Below are 23,444 nucleotides of genomic sequence, written 5' to 3' on the forward strand. Positions count from 1 at the left end.
TTAAACCCTTCTGGAGGTCGCAGAACGAATTTAAAGTCAGAGAAGCAGGTGACCACATTCCTTTGTTTGTCTTTGAACTTGAAACCGATGCTAAATGTGTTCTGGCAACAGAGCCATGGTCCTTTGATAAGCATGTTATCCTCTTTCAGTGATACGATACTTCTGTTCCAGCAAGATATTTGCGTTTTACTAAGATGAAATTCTGGGTTCAAGTTCACGGTCTACCGATGAGAATGCTAGATCCAGAGACAGCCATCGAAATTGGGAGATACTTTGGGTACTGTCTCACCTATTGAACACTCAGGTGGCGTTTGGTATGGGGTAATGTTTTAGGATTCCTAAGAATGTTTAAAGATTCTCATGTTTGGTTGCAAATTACGCTAGGAAATCAGATGTCAGGGGAATCCTTAAACCCCTCTCAGTAGGAATGTGAATTCCCTTTAAAACAGGTGGGAATCCAGATTCTCAAACTTAAAAGAAATTGTATTTTTTATAAATTGACAATTTTAACCATTTTTCCTTATCATTTAAGCAATTAAGATAAATTATAAAACAAATTATTAATATCTTCTTTCTTGTCTTTATCTTTTCCCGCCAAAACAACATAAATAGGATAAATAACTTTGCTAATAGTTATTTTTATATTATTCTTGTCATTTTGAAATGTTAGATCACAATTTTAATGAATGTGTTGCTAATTGATAGTTTATATAATGTTTTTTATCTATCTATTTAGAGTAATATATTTTTTTAAAGGACTAATTAATAGTTTATATATATTTTTTCATTATTTATTTAAAGGAAGATTTTTTTTTTTAATGGGCTTGGTACTTCACATTCAAATCTAAGGACAAAATGGGAAAAACAAATAATTCATTTAAGATTCCTGAAAATACACCAAACATTATCATCTCACATTCCTGGGAATCTCCCAATGAAACCAAACATAGAAATAGCTACATTCCTAGGAATCACATTCCTGAGAATCTGGATGCTAGGAGTAATGTAGATTCCCCGTACCAAACGCCACATCAAAGGTGATGGTGGAGGGAGATTTTCTTCGTTTAAGAGTGGAAGTGGATGTCTTGAAACCACTTTGCCGAGGCCGTAGAGTCGTTTTAGAAGAAAACAAAGAAATTTGGGTTTCATTTAAATATTAAAAGCTCCACTACCAATATTGTTAATCATCCACTACCAATCCAATTTAGTCTCATTGATGTCATCCAATTTTGTAATGAAAATTGTAGTGTAGTTAAGTTTGTCTAACTACTTGTAAAGGAAAACAAGAACACGTTAAAAACACCAATAATATGTAAAAAAAATATGATTGAAACTTAGGAAAAAGAAAGTTTGGTAAAATTCAATAATTAAAATTACTAGGGCCGTTAGGGTTTGTCCACCAATATTGTTAATTATCAACTACCAATCCAATTTAGTACAAAATCGAGAAAGTAAACACACAAACTATCTGATTGGAAGATTTAGAAATAAGCTTTATTAAAAAAAACTCTCTTTGGTTGATTATATTCATCAATGGTTCAAACAATTTAGTGTCCGTTTAGATACAGCTGAAAACTGAAAACTGAAAACACTGTAGCAAAATAATTTTTAAATGTGTGAATAGTGTTGCGGGTCCTATTTTTAATTAAAAAAAGCTGAAAAGTACATGAACAGTGCACCGCTGTGCGGTTACTGTTCACGCACAGTGGTGAACAGTGCATCCTGTCTCCTGTTGAAACTTGTGTGCAGGGACCAAAAAAAAAAAAAGTCTCAAACGTCAAACGCAGTCGCAGCCTCCCTATCCAAACCCACCTTTAGTCTAGAAAACAATAATTTTGCTAGAAAAACTCAAGAACATCTCATACCTAAGAGGCAGTACTATGGCAAAAGCAATATTTAACAAGATTACCATGTTTTATTAGAGAGATTATAAAACCCTATTCTAACAATAAGAAAATTTAAGAATAGACTTAAGAAAGAATTAGAAATCAAATATCAATCTAATAAATCAATTATAAAAGAGAACAATTGATTTCAATAATCAAAACATGAAAAATATGCTTGGATTGAATAATGGACAACTTAGAATATTGGGGATTCACCCCTGACCCTAGCTTAGGTTCTTAAACTTCCATAAAAAGTAAAAACTCTTAAAAAATTGATGAAAAAATAAGGTTTCCCAGCAGCCAAAAAGCGTGGCTGCCCTTGTATTATTTATAACATTTAAAACCCTAAAACACATGCTTCCCAAAAAGGAAAATATAAAATGTCAATTCCCGTTTTTCAATAGTGGGTCAACTTCCAGGTCAGTTTTGGCCTTTAACAATGTAGATTATGAAGTTTTGGTAAACTAAAAAGTTTTATATTTTTAAGTCCTCTTTCCGTGGCCGCAAGAATCAAGTCAGTCTAGTATCGAAGTAAAAAGATATGGAAAAAAAATACCAAAACTAGTCAGAATATTTTAATGCCAGGATTTTTTTCCATTTTTGGCTCAAACAAATTTCTCCCTTTCCTTTTATGTTTCCACACGTCTTTGACTCATTAAATTCTTCAAAAGCCACTTCTCAATTGATCTTCACCCTTGGATTCTATTGGCTTCATATCTGCATGCTTAGCTCAATAGTTTAAATCTCCCACAAGAGAAAAATACACGTAATGAGTATATTTTAGAGAAAACTTGCAAACTCTCATATTTAAATATAAGTGTGGGAATAAACACAAAATATATGTGATAATTTCTACCAAAACTAAGATAATATTGTACTTTTAAGCTATTATCACTCATGCAGAAAATGAGTGTGATATTTGGTTTGGTAGCAAAGGTTCACTATCATTGGTAGAACAGGGTTATGTTGCATGGTTATGGGCTCTACCTTACAACTCATGGAAATTTCCTTACACTACAGCATCAGGCTTTAGGGATAATTTTGGAGGTCGAGCAATTCAGAAACCAATGTCAGTAAATGAGCTGATTACTAAGCCTGTTGGATTTTTTGGGATAACTTCAGGTATCTCCAAAACATTTTCACAAGACTCAAACTCCCACGTGGAAAACCCTACCACGTCTCCCACATCTAATACCATAGAACCTCGTAAGTGGAAGAAGTTGGACCGTATCATTCCTATCTTTGACTCCCAAACACACAACGAAGTTGCAACCAAACAAGAGAGAGAGAAGTTGATGAGGATGTTCAACCCGAGTTACCTAATAAGAAATTACAGGTTTCAAGGGAGGATGGTCAGAATTCAATATTGGTGGAGGTTATTCATCAGCCCCACTAGTCATAATGAGTTTCCTAGTTTGGATTCTTTGGAATTGCTGTAGGTTTAGGAACCTATGGACAAGGAAGGAGCTTGAAGTATTGATTTAGGCTAAAGATTCATCCGTCATTTTTTTAGCTGAAACATGAGCAAATGAAGTAAGGCTAAAAGAAATTCAACGCAACATTGATTTTGAGAACTTATTTTTTGTAGAAAGTAATACTAAGGGAGGTGGCTTGGCTCTTTACTAGAAAATTCCATTGATCTTCAGGTTGAGTCTTTTTCAAAAAACCGCATTAATTCCATCATTGATAAAGGAAGGGGTGAGGCCTAGAGATTCACAAGTTTCTATGGTGAATCTGTGACCCATAAGTGTTTTGAATCTTGGAACAGACTTTGGTAACTCAACAATAAAATTAATCTCCCTTGGCTTTGTGCTGAGGATTTTAATGAATTAGTCCGAAGTTCTGAAAAATCGGAAGGGAGTAATAGAAGCCAAGTACAAATGCAACTCTTCAAGGATGTTATCGACGAGGGTGGTTTTATCAACCTCGGTTATGTTGGTTCACGGTTTACATGTCAAAAGCATTTTGCAGATGAACACTTTATACGGGAAAGGTTGGATTGTGGATTAGCAAACAATGTGTTGGAGCATTTTAATATGTTATAATTAAAATTGATTTATAATACAACATAAATGTAAAGACGTGGAAATTAATATGAAAAATGAGGAGTTAGTGAAAATTTTTAATCCTACGTTGAAAATGAGAGAAATTATTTTATTATTTTTAATTGTGGTGATTAATGGGCTAATATGTATTGATTCAAATATTGGGCTAGATACATGCACAATGGAGAGGCGAAGGGAGGAGATGTCAAAAATGGAAATGAATTAGCTTCTTGGATCCTCTTACTTGACAACCCATTCAGAATAATTACCATATCATTTGGTGAGTAAATGACCCAAATTTATACTACGTTTTATTATGAAAAATGAAGAGCCATCAACCCAATTAATGGACTATCCGTTTAGGCCTTTTCATTCTTCAGAAACTCTTTATCTCGCCATTAATTGTGTAACTCTAACCTATCAGATTAATATCTAGTAATTAATCTTGTAACACCCACTACATCAGAATAATGAACCTAATTAATCAGATTAATTTGGGTAATAATTTCGTGAGACCCATTAAGCCTATAAATAGACTCATTTAGATCCAATACCACTTACAACGTTATCACACCAACAAATTAGCAAATGCAAGCATTCTTATACACTAAAAAATAGAAAGGTTCTAGGCAAAGAAAAGTGTTCTTTCTTGTGGAGGTTTGGGCTTGAACACTTTGTGCAGAGGTTGTTCTAGCCATACGACATTTGTAAGGCTGTTGTATCTTGGGAGAGACAAGTCAGAAAAAGTCCATACCGGTTACAAAGCTTAGCCAATAAAGGGCTTGAATCTCCTTAAAGAGAGAGAGTGTCGCGCCTCAGTCCAAATAATGTTATGTATTTTCTAATTTCAAATTAATATATTCAAAATTATTATTCAGTTTCTTTTTGTGTTATTTTCATTATTATTGTGTTTGCACCAACACAGTGATTGGTTCTTGAAATTCTTGGGTTCAAAAATTCATCATCTTCAATCTGATTCCTCGGATCATTGTCCATTAAGGATCATCCCTGACGGTTTAGAAATTTCATGTATTACTAAACCATTCAGATTTGAAGAAATATGGCTCTCGAATCGTAGTTTCTCTGACATTGTTGAAGTTGTCTGGTATTCCAGTGAAGTGGTAGATCCTACTGTCAAGCTAATCTGAAAGTTAGAGAAGTGTGGAAAAGAATTGGGGAGATGGAACCAGAACCACTTTGGTAATGTAAGAAGGGACTTGGTGAGGAAGAAAAAAGAACTTGTCGAGGAAGAGAAGGTAGCCATAAGTTCTGGGAACAATTTTTGGTTAGAGAACTGAAACTGGAGATAATAGATTTGATTGACAGAGAAGACAAATTGTGGTTTTAGAGATCAAAAGTTTTATGGGCAAAGTTTGGTGATAAAAATTCAAAATTTTTTCACATTCGTGCCTCTCAAAGGATGAGGAAGAATTCTATCCAAAAAATTAGAGATATACATGGAGTTTGGAGATCAAATAAGGAACAGATAATAGATTGTTTAGTGGAATATTATCAGGAGCTTTTTAGCTTGGCTTGCAACACCGTGACACAAGCACTAATTCAATTCAAAAAATCATTAGCCCAGAGATGAATTCTCAACTCTCAACAAAATTTATGGAATGGGAGTGATACAAGCTATTAATGAGATGGCTCCTCTCAAGGCCCTGAGGTCATAAGGTATGCCCCCTCTCTTTTACTAGCACTATTGGAATTTAATTAGTGGTGATATTTCTCATTTTGTCATCCATTTTTAAAATTTTGCATCTATTCTTGAGAACCTTAATCACACCTTCCTCACTCTTATCCTAGAGAAAAAAAAAAATCACGAATTTGCCTCTAAATTTAGGCGCATTAGTCTTTGTAATGTATTGTATAAAATTTTCTCTAAGGTTCTAGCAAATAGATTTAAAAGAATTCTATCAATATTATTACTGAACATCAAAGTGCTTTTAATAAAAGCCGTTTTATCTCTAATAATATTTTGTTAGCTTTTGAGTCTCTTCACAACATGCAGTTTGCAGAAACATATAGGGAAGGATGATTACATGGCAATTAAACTTGACATGAGTAAGGCCTATGACAGGGTATAGTAGTCCTATCTAGAATCAATGATGTTAAAGCCGGGTTTTTTAGACCGTTGGATTAAATTGCTCATGCTAAATGTCACAGCGGTATCCTATTCTATCATTGTCAATGGTGAACCAAAAGGCAAGATAAAACCCTCTCGGAGCATCCGTTAAGGAGATTCCCTCTCTCTCTTCCTTTTCCTGCTTTGCACTAAAGGCCTTCATGGTCTCATTAGTGATGCTGTAGCTCAGGGAGACATTAAGGGTTACTCTCTTGGTAGAAACAGCTTAAGGCTTACTCATTTTCTATTTTGCAGGGCCATTAATCTGTAGTGCCAAAATTTTTTGGGTATTCTAGAAACTTATGGGAGATGTTCGAGTCAACAGATTAACAGAAGCAATACAACTATCTTTTTCAGTAAATCTACCTTTGAGGTTACTAGAAATTAGATAAAGTTGGCTTTGGGGGTTCTAGAGATTATCTAGTACAAGAAATACTTGGGGTTGCCTTCGCTGGTGGGAAGAAACAAAAATGCCAGCTTCAACTATATTAAAAAGATGGTTTGGAATAAAATTCAAGGGTGGAAGGAAAAGCTCTTGTCTTAGGCTGGTAGGGAAATTCTAATAAAGGCAGTGGTACAAGCGATCCTTACATACACAATGAGTTGTTTTAAACTCCCATTAGGCCTTTGCACAAAGATTGAAATTCTCATTAGAAAATTTTGGTGGGGTAAAAAATGAGACCAAAGAAAAGTTCACTGGATTAAATAGGATACTCTTTGTAAGCCTAAATTTAAGGGTGGAATGAGGTTTAAAGACCTGGCCAATTTCAATGACGCTCTGTTAGCAAGGCAAGCCTAGAGATTATTACATAATAAAAATTCTTTATTTTATAGAGTTTTTTAAATCTAAATTTTTTCTAGGTTGCTCTATCTTGGAGGCTCTGAAGTCTAGTATAGGTCCACATGCTTGGCATAGCATTTTGAAGGGAAGGGATGTCCTTTTAAAGGGCGTCAGATGAAGGGTGGGGTGTGGTGACTCTATTAGTGTATGGCAAGATTCATGGCTACCATTTCATGTTCATCCTCAAATTCTATCTCATGTAGTTCTAGGATTTGAAGAGGCTAAAGTGGTAGACCTCATTAACCTGATCACAAGGAGGTAGGACATAAATCTGCTGCAAGGTTTGTTTCATCAAGAGGAAGTGGAACTAATTCATAGCATTCCCTTGAGCTCTATTCCAGTCGAAGATAAATGTTATGGCCTTCGAATCCACAGGTGTGTAATTAGTGAAATCAAGTTCAAAGTTCTTGGCTACAGTAAACTCTCATTCCCCTACTATAAACATTCTTCCTCTTGATAATGGCATTTGGAAATTGGTTTGGGGCGTCCTTGTGCCAAGCAAAGTTAGAAATTTTCTATTATTTGCTTGTCAAGATGCTATCCAAGTTAAGTGGAGCTTACGGAAAAGAAAATTCTTATCGACGATGATGGTGATATACTCTAAGTGCTGTTCGTCCTTGCGTCGTTGTCTAAAGCACAGGAGAAGTTAAGTTAGCTCGTCCAAGAATGAGAACACATAGAAACTTGTCCATAGACATCCAAGTCATACCACGAAAAGGATTCTCCATAGACGACTATATCTACAGACGACCTCTACTTGGACGAGTTATTCATACTTGGTGAATTTATAATGATCCTCCATTAGATTCACTATTTTCTTTCCTTGTGTCATAGAGAGAAAACTAACTTAACCGTTGGAGGGTCTTTGGCCGGGTCACATCAGTCACCTTTGATAGTGCTTTCTTTCTTTTCAGGATACACAACCCTTACCATAACCCGAAGTATTTCAGCCTACTGATTTTCATACTTCATCAGACGATATCTGTGAGTAGTGCAAGATGAGTGCAGAAACCATTTGCCATGCATTATGGGAATGTCTGAAACTTGCTAAAGTTTGGGATTCCATTCTAGGTTTCACCTTTCGCCAGCTACATTCCTTTCCAACAATTAGGAATCTGGTTTCCTTCGCTTATAAGGAAGGGAAAAATCTTGAGTTAATGGCAATGGTCATGTGGACTTTAAACAAACTGATAGTGCTCCCTTTGTTCAGCCTGTCGACCTCTCCAACCAACCTCGATTCCAATAGTCTTTGCCTCCAAGTGGCTCTCTGAAAATTAATCTTGACGAGGCTATTTTTCCATATTTGGGCAAGGCTGGTTTAGGAGTGGTAATTCAAAACTTGCAAGGTAATGCTATTGCTTCACTCTCGAAACAAACTCCTCTTTCGTTCTCATTTGATATTGTTAAAGCACTGGCAACAACAAGGGCAATTTCAATTGCCCAAGAGCTCGACCTCACCTCCTTTATCCTTGAAGGGGACTGATCAATAGTGATTAATTCACTCATCTCTGATGCAAACTCCTTCTCTCCCTTTGGTCACATTCTCTCTTCAGCAAATGAACTTTTTTTTTGGTAAACAGCAAAATGAACTTTGAATGCCTATAATTGAATTTCTTTTTCTCATGTTCGTAGACTTGGCAACAAAGTAGCCTACAACCTAGTTAAACATGCTAAACATGTTAGAGGTCTATCGTTGTGGATGTAGGATATTTCTTCACATGTGAATTCTGTTCTCTTCGCCGATTTTGGCGGATCCTTTTGATTTATATTAATAGTCTTCTTTCTCAACCAAAAAAAAGAGTAAAGGTCATCGGTCTTGCCACCGGTTTAGAGTGACTGATTTTTAATCAAACTACAACTTACCCCACCTGCTTGCTAGGTTTAAATATAAATTTCAAGGTACATCATATTGTTTAGAATTTCAACTTATGAGTTTGTATATTGTTAGATTAAAAAAAAAAAAAAATCTGAATCCTAAATTATGAATCGCATGAAAAACGACTAGTTTGCCTTGATATTTCAAGGTTTTTATTTTATTTTATTTTTAATGAATACTTTGGAGGACTTAAATCCTCTATAAAAAAAAAAAAAAAAAAAAAAAAACTAGATGAGGTAAGATTATTTATTATTTATTTTTAAAACCCTTCATATTGCCCTACGCAGAAAACTAACCCCGGTCATCTCTTTCAGATTGAAGTGCCGCCTCCTCCTCCTTAGTCTGATTCAGGCTCTCTCTCTCTCTCCGCTGGACCACCCCATCAGTCCACGCCGACCGGTCAAATTCTTCACAAAGGGCTTTTCTTATCTTAGTTTTATTCATCTATGCCTCAGTTTGATTCATATCACTGTCACTATAAAAAAGTTCATTTTTTTAGTTTTGAGTGATCTGGAAAGTGTTTTTTTTTTCTATGCCAAGACTCGTTCTCAACTGGGTTTTGCACTTTCTCCATGAAGCATAGGGACTCAAACCAAAAACCCAATTCAAAATCTGGGATTTCTGGTCACACCCACAAAAGAATCGTTATTGAAAACGTTTGTGAACCTAGAGCTGAGCCTAGTGATGGCGTGGCTTTCCACATGACCCTCTTATTCTTCACTACCCGTACCCCTTGGGTTCGAGCCTCCAAAGTCGCCATTGCCCATTTCCATGGTCTTGCCCAAGGAGGAGGAGGGTCTTGGTCTCGACCCTTCAATGAAAAAGAGGTAATCTTGAACCGAAATTCCGAGGCTTGGTTTGTTAAGGTTGTCTGTACTCTATTTGTTCGTTTTCATTTGTCAGATACTTGTTTGGGTTATTTGAGTAAGAACTTGACCCCTTTGATTGCTTTTGAGGTTGTTAGACGGTTAGACAATCCCAAATTGGGCTTGAAGTTCTTTGAGTTTAGTAGGGAGAGTTTGAGTCTTAATCATTCTTTTAAGACTTACAATTTGCTTATGAGGTCTCTTTGTCAAATGGGTCTTCATGATTCGGCCAAAATGATTTTTGATTGCATGAGGAGTGATGGGCATTTGCCTGATAGTTGGAATGTGGGATTTTTGGTTTCGTCGTGTGCACAAGTGGGCAGGTTTGATCTTGCCAAGAAATTGCTTGCTGACGTTCAGTGTGATGAGGTTGGACTTAGTTCTTTTGTGTATAATAAGTTCTTGGATGAGTTGGTTAAGCGGAATCTAGTAGATGAGGCTGTTTGCTTATTTAGAGAGCATATGGGATTGCATTCTCATTTGGATACTTGCACTTTCAATATTCTTATTCGAGGTTTATGCAGAATAAGAGAAGTTGATAAAGCTTTTGCGATTTTCAATGATATGGGGAGTTTTGGTTGTTCTCCCGATGTAGTTACATATAACACTCTTATAAATGGATTATGTAGGGTCAATGAGGTAAATAGAGGGCATGAGTTATTGAAGGAGGTTCAGTCAAGAAGTGAGCTTAAACCAGATGTTGTAACTTATACATCGGTTATATCAGGTTATTGCAAATTGGGTAAAATGGAGGAGGCCTCTGTTCTTTTTGATGAGATGATCAATTCTGGAATTAAACCAAATCCAATCACTTTCAATGTTCTCATCAACGGCTTTGGTAAGGCTGGTAACATGGTTTCTGCACTGGCCATGCATGAGAAGATGATCTTTCTTGGTTATTTTCCTGATGTTGTTACCTTCACTTCCCTAATTGATGGGTATTGTCGAACCGGTCAGGTAAATCAGGGTTTGAAGCTTTGGCATGAGATGAATGCAAGAAATGTTACTCCCAATGTGTATACTTTTGCTGTTCTTATCAATGGTCTATGCAAGGAGAATAGATTGCATGAGGCTCGTGATTTTTTGAGGCAGTTGAAATGTCATGATTTTGTTCCAAAACCATTTATGTACAACCCTGTAATTGATGGGTTTTGCAAGGCTGGCAATGTCGATGAGGCAAATAAGATCACGGCAGAGATGGAGGAGAAGAAATGCCACCCAGATAAAGTGACATTTACTATTCTCATCATTGGGCATTGTATGAAAGGGAGAATGTTTGAAGCAATCAACATTTTTAATAAGATGTTATCAATTGGTTGTGCACCAGATACCATTACTGTGAATTCCTTAATATCTTGCCTTTTGAAGGCGGGTATGCCTAATGAAGCCTTTCGCATTAAGAAAACTGCATCTGAGGACCTGCATATGTTATCTTTGAAAAGAATCATTCCTCTAAGAACAGATATGGATATTCCAATGGCTATTTAATTGAAGGACTCCTACAGAAGTGGACTTAAATTGTTGTCCCAATGGTTGAACAAGGTCGTTCAGCCATTTTCCCATTGAGTCCAAATGAAACATGTCGAGCTTGTGGCGCAAAAGATTGATAAGCAAGTAAGTACCATGTCCATGTCTATTTGCCCCCCTGAATTTAAATGATCACCTCAAAATTGGCATTGATGACCTTTTGGTCAAATGCACTTCCTCCTCCCACAAGATTGGAGTGGTGGGTGAGGGTTGCGGTTTGAATCCCTTTGGGTGTGTGTGAGTATTTACATAGCAGAAAAAAGATTGGCACTAATTGTCTTGAACTTGAATGTATTTTATGCTAGCTTTTGCAATATGCTACCTCTGTCTTTCTTCTGAATTTAGAAGCAAGTCTATCTGTGGCCAAGGTGGTAAATGGTGGGGCGATCTTAGGTTTTGAATCCTTCCTAGCGCCTAGAAATGCGGGCACTTTGGGGTGGTTTTTTCGGGGGGATGGGTGGGTGTGGAGAAGATCAAGTGAAAATACTAAAAAAGCTAATCATTCTTTCGCCTGCCAATATATTTCAGTATTTGAATCTTTGAACATATTATATAAGGTGAACTTCAAGACATGTCTGAAACTTTTGGGTTTGAAAATGTATCAGGAATTGCTATAACGATTTCTTGTTGTGACCCAAGGAATCATGTGTAGGTCAGCTACAGTATATTAGAGAACCACACTACTCTAAGAGGTATAGCTTTATTGTTTAGATTGAGTTTGGTGAGGTTCATGAGTGAAATTAATCTTATAATGGACTCAAGGTTGAAGACCAATTTTATGTACCCCTCAAATTTATGTTATTTTTTCTACTCACAAATTTTATTGTGCAATTCATTATGGCAATAAGGGTTCAGTTTATGGTTGTTTATCAAAAGGAGACTTACGCCAGTCCTAGATCCTATTATTGATCATGTGCCAAAAATGGCTTGATGGAATGAATACCCCAGGAAGTGGGAACAGTTTTTACCATGAGTCACCTAAAGACATGATGAAATTTGTAGATAATCTAGCTTAAAATTCCTTGCTTAGAGGATTGATGTTCGATTACATTCTTTCATTACTTATTTTAGAGTTTTAATGCCTTTTTTTTTGTGTTTATCTGAATTGCAGGCTGGGGTCTAATGGATGTTTAGAAGACATTTTTGGAATCCTGACTGAAATTCAATAGTAAATGTCTGGGAAATTTTGTAATTTAATTTTTTTTTTTACTATTAATTAGATAAAATGGCAAAAACAGGGTTCGATCCCCCCTCCCCCTCCCCCCACTTGTTGTAACAATTGAATTATATAAAAGAAACATGGCAAACTTTTCAAAATATTTGGTGATATAGCCTTTTTTAAAATGGTGTTTTCAAAACACGATTTCTGCACTTGAATTGTGTTTTGAATACACAGTTTCACTTAAAATGTTGAGTTGGTTGAGATGGGGTGGCTTTTTTGTTTGTTTTTTTAAGACATCCACCGATAAATCATGATTTCGAGACACAATTTCTGATTAGCCATTTTACCACCCCCAACAATTTGGTCACTTTACCAAATATAGTACCCCCCCCCCCTCCACAGCGATTTCAGCCCTCAATCGCCCATCACGATCGATTGTCCATTGCCTCCCTTAGCTCCGCCTCTCTCCCTCTCACCTGGGCTGTGTGAGGACAAATGGTGCGTTTTATTTTAATTTAATGCCTTTTTTTTTTGTTTTTTTGTTTGTTTGTATTTCTCACTTACTAAAAGGCTATGTTTAATTGCTTTGATTTTTTAATTTTTTAATTTTTTTTCTCTCTTACTAGAAGGCTCTGTTTAATTGCTGTGATTTTTGAGAAATCTGAAGAAAGCAGAGTAATAAACATGGGAAGTGATTTCGAATGGTGGTTTTAAACCATGTTAGATAGAATGGAAAATTGCTACAATTTTTTTTTAATTAGTGCTTCTGTTCTAAAACCTGTGTTTGCTTGCTGAGAAAATGGGGTAATAGCTTTAAATGCTGTGACTTATTTATTTGGGTTGAATTATTGAGTTTGATTTGGAGTGAAGTACTGTTCTGGGTTTATTTATTTGTTTTATGGATTTCATGTTCCTCCTGTTATACTTGTAACACTTTCACCCAACTCAAATATTTTTGTTTTGATGTACCTCTCTTTTTGGTGGAAGGGTGGCAGTTTCTTTCTTCATCACTGGCTTAGTATCTTTCTCTGCTTCAATATCATTCAACACTTTATTCACTGGTTCTCCAACCTCCTCTGCAGATATTTCATCGGATTTGGACACAGAGGTCAGTAATATTAACAGAAATTGAGGTTAAAATAGGTCAACTCTAGTCAATGTGACTAGAGTAAACCTATTGCTTTTAATTTGTATCTTTCAGGTTATGTCATGGCATTGGTGCATCTATCTGCCCATTAACTCTGTTTTTTTCGGTGGCAATTTTAGACAAAGTAACCAACTTTTGATTACATGCATGTTATACTACTGTGCCCCTCAATGTATTGTGACAGAAATAGTCTTTCCAAAGTTCCTGAAGCATAATATAGACATAGGGCAATGTTTCTGCGATACAGCAGTAAACCAAGACACCTAATTCCTATTAAGCAACAAAAAGTTTAATTATCCCCTTTGGATAAGTTGCATGGCACCTAAAGTTCATATTGATGGTTAATTGATGCAGCCCTGTAAGAAAGATCAAGTTGTCGTCTTTAAAGAATTTTTTAGTTTTGGCAACTTGAAGCTTTCAATGTGTGTGTATAATGCCAGATTGAGACAATCATATGGTTTTGAAGGTCGTCTAGGGACAAGGTTTAGCTATAAACTTGGTTATAGGCTTATAGCCAATGGCTACAACTTCACTCAATATTGTTTTATTGGATGTGAATTTTGATAAATCTGTCATTTGATTATATTTTCTTCTTATATCCTTTATGCTTTCAAAATTTCCAAAAAATCGAAGATCAATAGCTATGTTATCAATTAAATGTTTAAATTTCAAGTTTTTGTAATCTAAAATTATTTATAAAAAAAAAGTTTATGGATCAGATAGTAAATAACATCCAGTTGATATGTAATTTGATATGAGTGTTAAGAACATGCAATCCAATGCCCAATGGTTATATTTTCAAAATATGTAGCAGTGTTAATTTTTTTTAACAGAAGTTGTAGTCATTGGCTAGAACCAAGTTTGTAGCCAAACTTTGTCCTTTGTCTAGGGGTTCTAGTGCCAAATTTTATTTTTGGGGTTAATTTCTTAATTATGGTTGGTCTAGTGTCTAGATTATTCTACAATTTTTAACAGTATGGCAATCTTTTATTAGGTTCCATAAATTAGGAGTGGGTTATATCATTGTTCTACGGCTTGTACCAACAGGTACCCTCCTGATGTAGTGCATTGCTTGCCACTATACTGATGCTTTGCTTGGTTATGTTGCAGGCTCATGATGCAGCCCATGTTGCTGGCAGATTATGCATGCCATTTGTCTTCTCATCTTTTTTTGTATTTATATCTCTTTTAGCATTCTCATAATCTGTTTAGATTTGCCTTTTGCACGTGTATTAATTCAGTAGCTGTTGGGTTAGGTGATTCAGTTAATTTTTCAGCGCTAATTGTTTTCTTCACTTGCTGCTAAAAATAGCAGCTTATAACTCGCTTGGCACATTTTGATGTTTCCAACAAAGATGTCCGGGGTTCCCCCCCCTCCCAAATTGTAACTACGACTGAAATTGTATCCTTGTTGAGTTGCTTCTGCATCACCCCATCAACTTTCCATTGCTCTAACATTGTTGCTTTGAGGTAGTTGTTTGAGTTTTACATGCATTAAGTGATGTTTGTGTGTTTAATATCATGATTGTTTTGTATTTTCTTAGTACAAATGCATTTTTTGGTGTCAAACTGAGTAATTCTTAGGTTTTAGATGGTTCTATTGTTTTATTTTCTCAAAACCAAACGGATGGGGATTGTGTGGAAATTTTGTACAACAAACAACAACGAAGCCTTAGTCCCAAATTTGGAGGCTATGGGTCCTTAACAAATTAGTGGGTTGGCCTCATGTATTCTATAATAATGTTATTTTTAGAAATTTTGTACTAATTTTAATTTCCAGCAGTGTAATTTCTGTTTGTTATTCAGGAATTTTAAGGTTTATTTATTTATTTTGTGTGCAAGATTTTTATTGTATTTACTATGGTTGCTGAGAAAATTAAGAAAAGTAAATGTAAGTGGTAATTTGGATGGTCAGGTTGCATGTGGAATGTTGGTTAGTGAAAAAAAAGTTCGCAACTTTTTTTCTACAATGTTATCCTACTCTAAAGTGGTGAATTAGTATAAGTGATTTGTAACGTCAGTGATCGTTCAGGGAGTTGGTTTGTTTGATTTGGTTTTAGGCTGCACTTGTTTGTTTCTGGTAGATGTTAGGGCCTGAGCTTTTTTAAAGAGCAAGGCTTAGGTACAGTACTTAGGTGCTGTTCTCATGAGATGAAAGTGTATTTTTTAGTTAAGTAGCCACAAAGTTGAATCTTAAGATGAGGAATCTAAGGAACAACACTTAAGATACTGTATCTAAGTTGTCATTTCTTAAATGTCCTATATGATCAAGTTGTTAGGATTATCACCTATGGACTATCATTCACATTTCTAGAATATTTTGGACATATTGAACTAAATTTTTATGGTCCATAGTTGGTAGTATTAATTGGGTTTTTTGTTCTTAAGGTTTTTTTTTGTCTTACCTTTGCATACTTATATTGTTGCAAGTGTAATGAATTGGTTTTGATTTTGTTATCGTTTAGATTTGATGTTTTTAGACCTGTAGGCTGACTTGTTATGATACCAAAGTAAAGAAGATCGTGGTTGATGCTAATTTTGTGTGTGTGTGTGTGTTATATTCAATTTGATGCACTTTTGGTTTAATTCTTTCGAAGTAAATAATTTGGAAAATCAACTTCATCACAGGAACAAGCATTGGAGCACAAGTCAAACTCTACTAACCAAACCAACCTTGTGAAATATCACCATAACACATTAACAGACCCTGCTGCCAAATTTATGTACGTGAATCATCGACATCATTAAACTCGGGCAGATTGGCTACAAGAGTGAATCTCTATTAGATGTATTAATTTAGAAAATATTTACTGTAATTTTCCTTTTTGTACAACTGATATAAAGCAGATTGTAAATATATAGATGCAAAACCTCTCTGAGAGTGTGAGGTCTAACACCAATTATTTTCTTCTTTGGTGGAATTCTTTGGGTTTTTATTTTTTAATTTTTTTTAGATTAGAAGAAAATTCTTTAAATATTATATTGTACTTGAGGAATTCTTCCAGAAATTAAGCTATTCATTTGAAATTGTGAAGCCAATGATACTGGCGGGAAGAAAAGATTTTTACTTTGTTAGACTGAGGTAGCATATGACATGCCCTAAATGGCCAACATTGACTTGATAGGGATTGCTTGTGAATTGTGATCCCCCACAGGCCCCTTTTTCCCATTGTATTTATTGTGTCAAAAGGGTATTAAATAATAATAACAAAGCAATATAAATCACAAAATGCGTTTTTTACACAAAAGCACAATTGTATCATATATTATTTTGAAATAGTGTTTTCAAGATATATTTTTACAACCAAACATATAAATAGAAATAGTTGTTCTATTATAACATATTTTATTCTTAATAATAAAGAATAATATTTTTTTATAATAAAAAGAGATTAATATTCTTATCGTAATCTTCATTGTACAGAACATGTCCTAAGTTATTTGTCTAATCTCACATTATCTTACTCTCAAGTAGGTTTCAGCTGAAAGAAAATTCACTTGGAATTAGGGATGTACTTAGGTTGGGTTGAGGGAATTTTTTGACCTGACTTACCATGGTGGGTCAAAAAAAATTCGACCTAACTCATCACATATGTCCAGTCCAACCCAACTCAACCCACATGGGTCAGGTTGGGTCGGGTTGAACCTATGGGTTGAACAATTGTTTTATTATTATTATTAAACTGAACCCATATTTTTTTATATTAATTATATAATATATTTAAATATATATTAAAGAAAGTAATAGGATTTTATATTATATATGTTTGTAGGAATCAATTAAGTGCTCTACAGCTGGGTTTTAATTTAAAAAAAATATTTATTAAATATATAATATATTTTAAATATATATTAAAATATGGGTGAGTCGAGTTGGGTTTGGCGAGTTTGTAATTTTATGACCCAAACCCAACCCGACCCGACCCGCTACAAATTTTTTTTTATAATCCAACCTAACTCACCAAGCCCTAAAAACCGACCCAACCCGGCGGATTGGGTTGGGTTTGACTGGTTGGTGAGTTTTCTGCACACCCCTACTTGGAATAGTTTCATGAATTTCCTTAATTTCTATACTATGCCTAGATTTGGCTCAACCCAATTCTTTGCCTCCATTTCACAAATTTTCTTCTAAATCATGCCATTTGAACACTGTTGACATCTAAAATTGAAATCATTCATTGGAAAAATCTCATTTAGAGATGTAGCCTTGTGGCTCTACCACATTGAATATCTTATTCAAACAATTTATTTTTCATAGATTAGAGGTTGTACCTCGAAGCAAATTATATCTCATGGTAGAACTTGGCATAGATTATAAATATCATTAGGCTCTACATCTAGAGGGAAAAACGTCAATGGGCAAAAATTTCTATAAAACTTATCTTGTTTTGAGTGAATAGTTTGTATAATTCTCATACATAATTGGCCATAATGTGGTATATTGGTATCATTACGATTGTAGTTCTTGGATATTTTTTGGTTTTTTTTGTTGTTTTTTTTTTGAGAATATTTCTTGGATCTGATAGTGTATAAATTCCCAGTTCATTTTTTACATACACACCAATATTTTCCTTCTCGTTCTTCTTCTAAAGATTGATTTAAAAAATTCTAATTGCCGAAGGCAAGGATTCATTTTACAAATTCTGGGAGTTTTGCAACAACCTGAGGAAAATTTCCACAAGCAACGACTCAAAAAGTATGTTCCTTGCAAACTCTTTTTTAGTATCAAGAGTCACGCCAGTTTGAGACTATTTTTTAAATACGTATCTCTATTTTCTCCTCCTTAAGACAGACTGGAAAAAAAGAAAAGAAAATTCTAGCTGTTTAGAGAGGACAGGGACGCATTTTACAAACTTTGGGAGTTTCACAATAGCCTGAGTAAAATTTCCATAAGAAATGACTCAAAAGGCTGTATCATTAGTTTGAAAATGCAAAATATTATGACACTAAACAATAAAAAAAACAGCCTCAAAGCATGCACACATCACGCACTCAGAAGTTAGTATATATTATTCACTTTACTTTCTTTGATTTTTCCTCAATATTAAGCTTGCATGCACACTCACCAAATAATATAAGAGAAATTATGGGCGCACAACTTTTATGCCACAACTCTGATATAATCAATTGTGAGTAATAGAAAAATAAAATTATTAGCCTATAGGACATAATAGATACTCAGCGTTAGTTACCGGATATTGCACAAAGACACATACCAAACAATCTTTATCTCTCTCTTAAAACTAAGATATAATATTTAAAAATTAGATTATAACTTTACTTAAATATGCATCGGATTATATTCAAGATAAAATATGCCTTTTTTTTTTTTTATAAAAAATTCTCATTTTGTTATTGTTGAATTTTATGCTTCAATTATGATATTAAATTTTCTATATGAAATTAACATTAGTTTAGTTTGTGTTATTTCATCAAATTATATATTTAATACATCAAATTAACCTTGATTTGATTAATATTAAATAAATTTATTTAATTAATATTTAAATATAAAATGCCCCACTTAAAAGTATTGCCTTAGGTCTCAATTTATACCGAATTGCCTTGATTAGCGTGAAACTAAAAATCCCAATTCCCAAAATATACTTGCTTTTGTTGACTAACTTTAAATTCATTTGATGTTTTTAAGACTAACTTTAAATGGTTAGTTAGTTTTTATGATAATTTCCTTATTCTAAAAAAGGGAAAAATTTTCTTTAAGAAGGAAAACGAAAATACATAATGGTGGAGGAGTTTTAAAAATTCTCTCTCTCTCTCTCTCTCTCTCTAACTCTAACCAACTCAATGTTGACTTTGCATTAATGGTGTGATTATATATATATATATATATATATATAAAATTTATAATTCAATAGTTACGAAGGAGGATTTGAATTTGAATGACTTATAAAAGTCTAAAAGATGCTAACTGAGTTACAAGATTCTTGAAAATTATTTCTATTTAAAAGCAAAACCTTCCCTACATAGTTTTACATTTCTTGTACTATTTTTTGCCACATAACTTCCACTCGGAAATCAAAACCTATTACAACTGGAGTAATGCTACAATCACAAGTTATTTACAACATTTTTACTAGTTCTCTTCTCATTGATATCAATTTTTTTACTTACAAATAACTACCCACCACATCAGCAATTTGTAAAAAAAAAAAATATAAAATAGTTTGTGTATTTAGCAATTTCCATTACAACCATCAATAACAACCTTGCTTGCAGAATACTCCCACACATTAAACACAAGCCAACCAACACAAAGCTCACTCTAAATAGGCTAGACCAGTTTGCTAAACCTCTGCATATATATATTGTTGCCCATAGTGACAACAAAATATACTATTAGAAAATAGAAACTTGAGTCGAGGAAGAATGGATTCAGTGAATAGAACCTCTCCAAAAATAGGCAACGGAGGATCCAACGGGCTGCACACAAAGGAGTGGCGTGACCACTTTCGGATGCCCCTGCACTACCCTAGGTACACCCAAGCCGACTATGAGACCATGCCGGAGTGGAAACTTGACTGTTTGCTTGGAGACTATGGGCTACCAATCATTGGGGATGTTGACCATAAGAGAATGTTTGCAATGGGATCTTTCCTATGGCCTCCTTAGAAATTTTCATTTCTAAGGGTTGTGAACTTGTGATGTAAGCTGTTATTATGCATGATTTTGTTATGTACCTTCGAATTTGATCTTTTTGTCTTCTGTGATGTGAATTACATTAAACAAAATTTGAATTTGTGGGGAACTAGCAAAAGTATATATGAAAATAGCAATCTTGAATCCAAAAGTATGTGCACTATGTTTTGGTCTGTACAAGTTAGTCTAGTATTCCATATTTTCGGGTTCTGTTTTGCAATGGAATAAGAGATAGTCCCTTCACAATAATCAAGTTGAAGTATCCTCCTGAATATGCATAGACACACAAAGTCATCATCGGAACCATCCTGGAAAAGAATACTGTCACAGGAAACTACAATATTAACTCTTCCGTCATTTGTTGCCTTCATGTGCAGCTCAATTTCTAGATGATTGTTAAGCCGTTTCCAAAAATCAATTTCAAAAATTTTGAAGGATTCTGATAGCTTGATGAATCTTAATTTAAGTAGAAAATTAAACCATTAGAAATTTCCAAGGAAGTTTGCTGATAAATAATTAATGACATTACCAGCTTTATTTCTTCTTTTATTGTATCACAAATGCATGGCATATTTTTGGGATTTTACTTTAGCCTTTCACCCAGAAATATTGAGTCCAGTATCTCACTACAATTACAAATGGAAAGACCCAATAAAAGAAGGAACCAACCAAAGTAGTGTGTGCTCGAAATGACAACATTAATTTAGTGACATCCAATTATTCGTCTTATAAAATAAACTCTGGCTTGTAGTGGTGACTCCCATTTTCACTAAAAACCCCAATCTTAAGCAAAGAATCTGTAGCTCAGAATGCTACATAAAACATAAATGCTAAAATAGCAAAATTCACTTCACGTCACTAAAATTTGGTGCACGTACGTTTGAGTTTTATTCCTCAAATTTAAAAAGTTGTAATTTCATGGCTAAAAGTTTTAAGAGGTATCAACTTTGTTCTTTAGCTTTATATGGATATAGCACATCAGGGCACATTGGGAACACTATAATAGTTATTACAATATAATAAGACTAAGTATTACAAATAATACAAGAATTTGGAATGACATAACTATTCCTATTCATTTGTTTGGTGATAACACTGTAATGAAAGCCTAATCTATGTTAAGATATTAGAATGTCATTATATTTTTGTCAAATTTCCTAAAATACTATTTTTAAAAAGATATATATATATATATATATATATATATATATATATATATTTTACAATATGGCTTAGTATCTATTCTTTTATAAATTGAAAATATATATGATTAATTAATTAGTATTATTGTAGGGATGCAATTTGGCCCCAAATCCACAGTGAGCAGGGGAAGGGTCCAAAAGGCAGATACAATAAAATTTGTAGAGAGTGGGCTTGAAATCTAGGTTCTAGTGATATTAGATAACAAAAAATGATGGGCTTGATCACAATGATACACACAAGAAATTGTTTATATGAAAGAAATTTCTCATCAGACACCAGCCGAGGATGATTTATATTATCTCTTCCCAAGATAGATTACAACTGTGGATCGTGAAGTGTACAGTGTTTTTTTCTCTTTGTTTTTTTTCTCCTTTCTTGAGCGCTTTCCTCTTCCTTTGATATCACCTCTCGCCCATGGATCAGATTCTTTATTTAGATACTTGTCCCACCCCCCTTCCCTCAAGTCTTTGGAGGTAGCTGTAAGGCTGAACCTTGATACTCGGGCCTCACTTCCCCATTAATGCGGCCAGAGAAGCAGTGGCAGAGCACTCAATGCGGTGGCGGTGGTAGCAGTTTTATCTTAAATATCCCACCGCCCTTCTTCTTATATTCTACGTATACCATGCTTACCCTTACCTATAGGATCTTCTAGAATAGTGTCGGTGGAGGTCAACCAATCTTTCTTTTACCTCGGCTTTAGATAGCCGAGGACATCTTCCTCCTCGGACCATTCTCTTAGATATGCCTGACCAGATATCACTTCTTTAACTTTTGACATTGCTTCGTAGGCTGACATTTACACATCCTCGAACCATTCAGTGTCCTCAGATTGGGCCCTTTGCCCAACAAATACTTTTGGGCCAACCCAATACGTGTTACTGAGCCCATTGACCCTACAATAGCCCCTTGAGATTCTCATTTCTGCTACCTCGGGAGGAAAGAGGATCTCGACATCTGAACTTGTTATTCTATAATCGTCACATCTCTTCTCTAACAATGATGACGTCCTTTGAACTGCCCACTGCATGTTCCTGATGTTTTGGCATGCGGAGCGTCCCTAAATTAAATTCATACGTCTCTCTGTCCCCCCACGCTTAGCGACATGATGAGCATCCAACGGTTGAGGATTGCATTGGGACATAGGCGGGAATTTTCCCGCTTTATAACTCACTCTGATATAAATACTAGCAATTCAAACCCTCTTACACACTACAACACTCATATAACGTATCTTCCAACCTTTCCGATCAACACGCACCCTCACATTTATCAAGAACTAGGCCGATGTGACTTTGTCTTTTTTTAAAGTAAGTTCTCCCAGGCTCCTTCTTTCATTAATTTTCTTTCTTCTCTCTTTTTCTTGCGTTTCTTTCTCCTCGGCACACCCATCTTCTTAGTTTTTCCACCATACCCATACCCTATTCCCACAAATGGGTAGATTTGCATCCCTAGTAGATTCGAATGAAAAATTAGAACAATTTAAGGCTAAGTATAGAATTCCATCGGGGGTGTCTGTTACATACTGTATAGAAGGGGAGTGGCATGAAAAAAGACAAACGGGAGAGGTAGTAATCCCGATGATAGCGTTCATAGAAGGAGGGATGAAGATCCCAATGGGGACCGTTACCAGGGATTATCTTAAGGCTTTTAGATTAGCTCCTACCCAGTGCGCCCCAAATATGTTTAGGATTTTGGGTTTCATAAATGCACTAAATGAAAGATGGACCTAGGACTCACCCATCATGATGTGAACTAGGTTTATAACCTCCACCACTTAAAGAACCAGGGATATTACCTAAAATCTAGGGACCTAGAGGTTAGATTAATCCAATGCCTCCCTGAATCCAACAAGGGTATGAAAAATGATTTCCTAATCATATCAGGGGATTGGCATGACGGCGTTCCCTATCCGACAAGGGAGGGGGAACCAGGTGAAGTTTTGGACCTGATTGAATTTATTCATAGCCCTTCTTTTTATACCTGGCTTTATAAGTTGTGATAAAAATAACTATATTACTATGAAAGTTTATTATAGCATATCAAATGTAGCCTAAAAGTTATTGCGTGTTTATAATATTTTTTTTTATGGGAAATACTGATAAAACT

The 23,444-nt window shown here is 34.9% G+C and overlaps 1 protein-coding gene across 4 annotated transcripts; it reads left to right on the forward strand.

The window, feature by feature from the left end:
* Nucleotides 1–9,052: 9,052 nt before the first annotated feature.
* LOC142621567 (uncharacterized) lies at nucleotides 9,053–16,513 on the forward strand. 4 transcript variants are annotated; one of them, XM_075794855.1, is made up of 3 exons: nucleotides 9,053–11,256; nucleotides 13,319–13,439; nucleotides 14,589–16,513. In XM_075794855.1, exon 1 carries the CDS (start codon nucleotides 9,349–9,351, stop codon nucleotides 11,128–11,130), a length of 1,782 nt encoding a protein of 593 aa, XP_075650970.1. In that variant the 5' UTR covers nucleotides 9,053–9,348; the 3' UTR covers nucleotides 11,131–11,256; nucleotides 13,319–13,439; nucleotides 14,589–16,513. The 4 variants fall into 4 exon arrangements, with proteins under 4 accessions (XP_075650970.1, XP_075650969.1, XP_075650972.1 ...); XM_075794854.1 differs by having other exon boundaries at nucleotides 9,067–11,256; nucleotides 16,107–16,513; XM_075794857.1 differs by lacking the exon at nucleotides 14,589–16,513 and adding an exon at nucleotides 12,281–12,829 and having other exon boundaries at nucleotides 9,067–11,256; nucleotides 13,319–13,440.
* The last annotated feature ends 6,931 nt before the right edge of the window (nucleotides 16,514–23,444 follow it).

Source organism: Castanea sativa, chromosome 1 (assembly GCF_040712315.1).
Source record: "Castanea sativa cultivar Marrone di Chiusa Pesio chromosome 1, ASM4071231v1".
Taxonomy (NCBI): domain Eukaryota; kingdom Viridiplantae; phylum Streptophyta; class Magnoliopsida; order Fagales; family Fagaceae; genus Castanea; species Castanea sativa.

Excerpts from the sequence above, each read along its gene's own strand:
- LOC142621567 (XM_075794855.1), top strand. The coding sequence starts at position 9,349 with ATGAAGCATAGGGACTCAAACCAAAAACCCAATTCAAAATCTGGGATT.